Source organism: Cibotium barometz, chromosome 30, assembly GCF_041138505.1.
Source record: "Cibotium barometz isolate CiBa-2024 chromosome 30, ASM4113850v1, whole genome shotgun sequence".
Lineage (NCBI taxonomy): Eukaryota > Viridiplantae > Streptophyta > Polypodiopsida > Cyatheales > Cibotiaceae > Cibotium > Cibotium barometz.
In genome coordinates, this window is record NC_141075.1 from 39,006,733 (window position 1) to 39,013,384 (window position 6,652).

Genomic DNA, 6,652 nt, shown 5'->3' on the forward strand with positions numbered 1-6,652 from the left:
AACATGAAAAGTTTTAAAGGCTAGATGGGATGATTTATTTGACTTTTAGATATCATGTATAAGCTATTTAGCTCACCAAAGTATGTGAGTAAAGCATGGACTTGAAGACTTCTACCATGATTAGAGAATATATCATTGGGTTGATAGTAGTAAGTGCCATATTTTAATATGCGCTCATCACCAAGCTTGATTTTTGAGTATACAATGATGTGAAAATTAAGTATCTTCAGAAGTCATCTAGCTTAAAATTATATTCAATATTAAAATACGTATAAATATATCATTTCGCTTTTGTTCATGGATTCTTGAAAGAGTACTTTAATAATTTTTAAATCTTGTAGAAGAGTGTAATGTGGCCAATCATGGAAAGTTGGGAGATATGCTCAAAATCTTAAAAAAGAAAATACAAAGGTGAAGTGTACTTTGAAGAAAAGAAGATGCCTACATTTAGTATGTGTATGAAGTTAGGTGTTGTACTAACAGTTGAAATTGTTTATCAATTGACATAGAGACATGTTTTTGTTTATTATTATTAGATGCATCGAGTATGCACTGTGTTAAACTAAATTCATGTTAATTTAAATGGCATGTTAAAGTTCCAAATCATTTATATGTTAGCTTGTTATTATATTAGGAGCTTTTAGAAGTCTACAAACAAGCTTGCCATGATGCTCCAACACATGGAAAAGAATGAGTAATTTCTTACAGAATGCTTCAACACATGGACAAGAATGAGTAGTTCTTACAAAACATAAAAATGAATCAATGCATGCATGACTTCTAATGGTAAAGTTATTGTCTAGTTTGCTTTTGCTAGGGAGTTTTGAATCATAAGAGTAGTGTCTAAGGGAACATGAAGGCCAATCTTTGAAATCAAGAGGAGTAATCATGTGTGCTTGTAATCTATCAATCCATAGGTGTTAAACAATCCTTATGCACATTGTAGCCTCAACTATTTGAATTGTAGCCTCAATTATTTGAATTGTTATTCTTCAAAGCAAATATTTGATGTGTCTTCTTTTCAATTTTAGGTTCTTATCACTTCATTTTCCATTATATCCCTTGGGCCACACGCAAGTCCATATATCTGTTTTAGGAAGATTTCTTATGGATTTGTTTCCAAAATCACGAACATTAAACCTAAGAAAATGGGGGGCAAAATAATGGAAACCTTACCTAAAGTTTGACGATATTTGCACAAAATTGCAACCAAAAAAACATTTTGGCGTGCTTATTTTGTTACTAAAGGATGTCAAATGCCGTTTAACGAGTTCCTATTGGTTTGTATGCCTTGTTCATGAGTTGAATGTGCTTTCTTGTGGACCTTCTCCATGAGTGAGTAGACTTCTTGGGCTTGCCAAGATCTTCCTTGTGACCTTAATTCGTGAGAGTGCTCAACTTGGGACCTTGCTTTTACCTTTGGTTTGTGCATGCCATCTAATGAATGTACTTGGAGCTTGGACTGTTGAGATGTTGTTAGGCTTGAATTTTAACGACCATTTAGGCCATCAAAAAATAATCTAAAGAAAAAAGAAAATTTGCATGTCTGAATTCACCCTTGCTTGGTGTGATAGAGCCGAGCGGCAGCAAGCGGCGAGCCTAGAGGTGAACTATAAGGCTGATAGCGTGAATCTTGATAGGAGTTAGGAAATTAAGATTTATTCGGGGGTTATCTGGGGAAGTTTGATTGGCATTTTGACTAAAACAAAGAGGAGAACTAGAGAAATTAAGATTTATTTGGGGGTTACCTAGGGGAGTTTGACTGGCACTTTGACTAAAAGAAAGAGGAGACCTAGTGACCTAGATAGTAGGGCAAGACGTGGTGAGACTTGACTATTGAGTCGTGGTAACTGGTCAGGAGTAGGAGAGGCAAAACGATAGGGTACTTTTAAGGCTAGAACTATAGCCTTGAAGGATCGTAGGGAAGAAGGCGACAAGCATTATTGAAGGTTGGGGCCACATGCCGTAATGATATAAACTTGTGCACGCCACGTTTCTCCACGTTTCAGGCGATGGCACGTGGGCAGAAGGTGATGAGTCATGAAAAATGGTCGGGTTTAAGGGTGACAAGTCCCACTTGGCGCGACAGCGTGATGTACTACAGTACTACTACTGTGCGATCATTTCTCGTGATGGCTGTGGGTCCTTCCTTCCCGAATCCCGATTCCCATTATCTAATGGGGAGCATTATTATCCTAATCAGTAGATTAAGTAAAAGGGCGATTTGTTTGTCCTCTCCTATATAGCTGCTTCTACAGGCAAAAGGAGCATCTCTCTCCACATCATTGGCCTCCTCAAGCTTCCCATGTTTTCTCTCACAAGCTTTCGTTGATCTCAATGTCTGGTTTATTTCCCTGTGTGTGTGCATATGTGTGTGTCCGCTCGAGTAAGCATTCTCTTCCATATCTTTGTGCCTTCCGTTTGTGTGGGGCTTTTGCACAGTTGAACCCTATTCTAGTGTTCTCAGTTGCCCCGCTCTTTTTGTACCCTTTCGAAAACACTGTTTCTTCCTTGGATCCAATCAGAGGCATTCGATTAGACCTTACCTTAGTGAGAGGTTCTAAGGTTCATAACCTAAGGTTGTATGGTTCATAATCTAAGGTGTGCAAATTTGTGCTCATCTCCCCTCCTTGTACCTAATTAAGCTAAGGTTCATAAGTTTAGGTTAAACAGAAGAAATGCAGATCACCGATTTCACAGAGGACTTTCATCACATGGGTTTCAATAAGATGCCTAACACTACCCTTGGCCTTGCTCTACACAGTGCTACAGTCTCTCCTAGAAGTTCACTCACACAGGCTGCCTCATCTCTATGCACCCCATCCCCACTCAACAGATCAAATAAGGATTTTAGTGCTCCTCCTCTGCGTTTCTTAGCCCCTATCCTGGCCTTGAACAGAAGATCAGATGAGGGTTTTGTGACACAATCACCTCCTGTTCAACTAGAGCTCCTGCCCCTCCGTCCTACTTGTCACAAACCTTCAGTTTCACCATCTCCAGCCCCTTCATCCCTGTGGCAACATTCCATCTCCTCTGCTAAATTTGCCACACAGATTACCAGAGGGATTGATGTGAATCAGCTTCCCTCAAGTGCAGATTATGATGATGTAGGAGAGTCTCCTCCACCCAGGACCTCTGAAAGCAGTCTTCTGGTGAAGCGAGAAAGGGAGAGGTCCTCTGAATATGCGGAGCAGGAGAGGACTTGTGAAGTGAGTTCAAGGGGCAGTGATGAAGAGGGAGAAGGGGGAGGGAGTGCAAGGAAGAAGCTGAGGTTGTCAAAGGAACAGTCTACTTTGCTGGAGGAGAGCTTCAAGGAGCACAGTACACTGAATCCGGTAAGTTTGGTCTTAATCCTGTGCTCAAGTGGGTCTTAATCTTGCTTTTGGCTGGTCTAATTTAAGCAAAACTTGTAGTGGGTAGTTCAAAAAATCATAACTGTATTTAATATGTTTTTTTTAATTTAAAGCTAAACAGTTTTTTCGGATTCATGTGCTGACAGAAGCAAAAGGCCGAGCTGGCCAAGCAGTTGAGTTTAAGTCCAAGGCAAGTGGAGGTGTGGTTTCAGAACAGGAGGGCAAGGTGAGGATGCGTTACAGGGTGATAAATGTAAAAATAACTATAGCTTATGATTATAAGCTAAGTATGTATATTCACGACAGATTAATTATTATTATTTATTGACCTTGCATGCTTCTCATCAGGACGAAGCTGAAGCAGACGGAGGTGGATTGCGAGCTGTTGAAAAGGTGTTGCGAGTCGCTGACGGAGGAGAACAGGAGGCTTCACAAGGAAGTGCAGGAGCTGAGGGCGATCAAGGTGGCGCCGCCTTGCGTGATCGCGCCCGACTTGTACATGCCCTTACCCGCCGCCACCCTCACCATGTGCCCCTCCTGCGAGCGCCTCGCCACGCACGCGCCTGACAACACCACCATCACTCTCGGTTTCGGCGCCAAGGCCCCTTCCTCCAACGCCCCTAACCACCACCACCACCTCCTCCACCACCGGTTCTCTCAACCACCACCACAACAACTACCCTCCGCAGCTTGCTAACCCCCCATATCCAACTACTACACTTCTCTCCTCTCCTCTCTTTTGGCACCAACACCTATCCTAGGGGCTCTACACACACCAAAGATCTCCACTGCCCATTACCTCCTCCGCCCTTGCTCCTCCAAATTATCGTGAGGTTGCTCCTCCTATCATCGTGAGGTTGCTCAGGGGCTTCTTGTAATTTAATTACTTTTTTTTTTTGTATTGGAAATAGCACCAAAAACAGACCTTTGCTTCAAACACGCCTATAGGAACCACACTCATCTCTTGCATTTCCTACCGTCTTGTTTCTTAAGCTTTCAAGCTTAGTAGGAACTCTTGCCATCTTACATTTTCGTGAGGTTTGGCACAATGTAATTTGTGTTTGTGTATTTAATGTGGGATGAGCCTTACAAGTTTGTTTGGAAATAGCACAAGAAACAAAAAATTGCTTCAAACATGCAGGTATAGGAACCATTATACTCATCTCTTGCATTTCCCGCCAACTTGTTTCTACAACTTTAAGGATTTCAAGCTTAGTAGGAACTCTTGCCATCTTATATTTTGGTGAGTTTGGGCACAATGTAATTTGTGTTCGTGTGTTTAATGTGGGATGAACCTTACAAGTTTATCGTAAATCACTTAGACATGTGCTCTTTTTATAATTTCAAAGAGTTTAGCATTTAAACATTGGTTTCCAATATAGAATGAAACCTATTATCTCAAACTCTTTGATGTTGCTAATTCTCAAGTACTTGTTGCTCATGATACCACTACTTATAATTGTGTACTATCTTCCACTTCAAAAAAAAATCAAGTTTGGTGGTAATGACATCTTGCTTCCGTACCACAAAGTCGTTGCCCCCACTAAGGCATACATTGTATGATAAAAAACCACTATAGTTCCAAGCAAATTTGGCAACAACCATTATTAAAGTCAACGCATAGCCGTATCATGGTTTAATTCTCAATCAATAACATAAGTAGCTATTCACCACTTAGAAATCGTATGGGAATGATAGAGCTATGAATCATCACGACACATTGGCATGGAATGCTACATTCTATTTCCTTTTGTAACCTCATTCTGAACAATGTTTAAAATTATAACAATTCACTAATCCTTAAATATATCTTCAATACTAAGGGTGTTGTCGTTCACAAACAAATGCATGTTTTCCTAGCTCAACCATGCCTTGTCCAACTCTTTTATTGATGAATACAGCTTTTGGAAAAAAAAAATAGACACAAGGTAGAGCATCAATCCTTCTTCATCATTAGCTAATCACCACTTTAAAATTGACTAATAGTTGCCCACCCTCCTTATTAAAGTAATAGTTCTTACAAGGATACTAACTATGATAATAAAGATAGTTGTGAATCATGAGTATGCATTGTGATGTCCAATACAAGGAAAACATTAGGGGCTATTTTTAGCCCAAGCGCTATTTTAGAGGGGTCTTTGATATCGTCGGGCTATTTCACCTTAAAATTTTTTAGGAAAAATCACCCAAATGTTTTAGTTTTTAGTAGGTTGTGGAGACAAAATCACCAAAAGTACACTACACAAGACTATACAAGATAGAAAATTTCAAAGATTCGACTAAGTTTAGATTCATACATAAAAACATTTGCTGCCATCTATACTTACACTATTTTACTACTGCCTTATTTTTTACCCTGGTCCAATGTTACATTCTATTTTCTTCTAACCTCATTATGAAAAATGTTTCAAAATTTCTCAACGTTTCAAGGGCTAAACCTTTATATTTAAAGTACTAGTAATGTTGTAACAATTTTCACAAATAATTACATGTTTTTCTAGTGCAATCATAGATTTCAACCATTATGTCCTATTAAGGAGAGGGTCTTGACTACAAAAGTGAAATCCCGACCCTTTCATTGGAAATGAGGTGTCAATCGAAACCTTTCGATTTTATTTTTTCAATAGAGCAAGATAGGATTTAAAAGTGAAACGAAAAAGCATGTGTACACTTGTACATGGATGTGCACACAAGTGTGCACATCCATACATGTCCATAAGTGTGCACATGTGAATGGTACATGCCCACTTAACATATCATTAGGGAGAAATGGACCAATGGGCCTAGAAAAGTGTCCCATGCAAAATGTATATCTCCCACATCTTTTTTCACCTTTTGTCTCCCTACTCCATACTTTTCCCTCTATCTCCCCCCTACTCTCCCTCTAGAATTTTTTTCCCCCTTGAAACGGGAAAGTATGCGGGACCTCGGGAAGCTTGACAATAGAAAAAGTACAAACGCGAGAGAATACCAGATTGGGTCCCAACTTCCCCCCCAAAGCATGTGCCAAAAATATCTCCAGTATTTTTATAGTATTTTATTCCATCAAAAATAGGTTACATGGCTATTTTAGCCCAAACTTGCTCTACAAGCTTTCTTTTTACAAAAATAGCTCAAACACTAGAGCTTGTTCACACAATAAGTGTAAATAATTATAACTCTTCTAGCATATGTGCTAGGAATATAACAACGCCATGAATAATTTGTACAAACATTTGGCACATGGCCAACAAAAATAACTCATAAAATAGCCTTGTGCCCATTCGCACATGGAATAAGCTTGTGCACATTCGCACATT

General features: G+C 39.5%; 1 protein-coding gene across 1 annotated transcript; it reads left to right on the forward strand.

Annotated features, from left to right (window-relative positions):
- The first annotated feature begins 2,264 nt into the window (after positions 1 to 2,264).
- On the forward strand, positions 2,265 to 4,487 carry LOC147621467 (homeobox-leucine zipper protein HAT4-like). Its single transcript, XM_086824210.1, has 3 exons — positions 2,265 to 3,335; positions 3,500 to 3,579; positions 3,702 to 4,487. Exons 1-3 carry the CDS (start codon positions 2,679 to 2,681, stop codon positions 4,048 to 4,050), a joined length of 1,086 nt encoding a protein of 361 aa, XP_086680336.1. The 5' UTR covers positions 2,265 to 2,678; the 3' UTR covers positions 4,051 to 4,487.
- The last annotated feature ends 2,165 nt before the right edge of the window (positions 4,488 to 6,652 follow it).

Bases quoted from the DNA above. Each gene is read 5' to 3' on its own strand.
- LOC147621467 (XM_086824210.1), top strand. From the start codon at position 2,679: ATGCAGATCACCGATTTCACAGAGGACTTTCATCACATGGGTTTCAAT. The intron at 3,336-3,499 runs GTAAGTTTGGTC...ATGTGCTGACAG, and splicing joins AGCACAGTACACTGAATCCG to AAGCAAAAGGCCGAGCTGGC. The intron at 3,580-3,701 runs GTGAGGATGCGT...GCTTCTCATCAG, and splicing joins TTTCAGAACAGGAGGGCAAG to GACGAAGCTGAAGCAGACGG.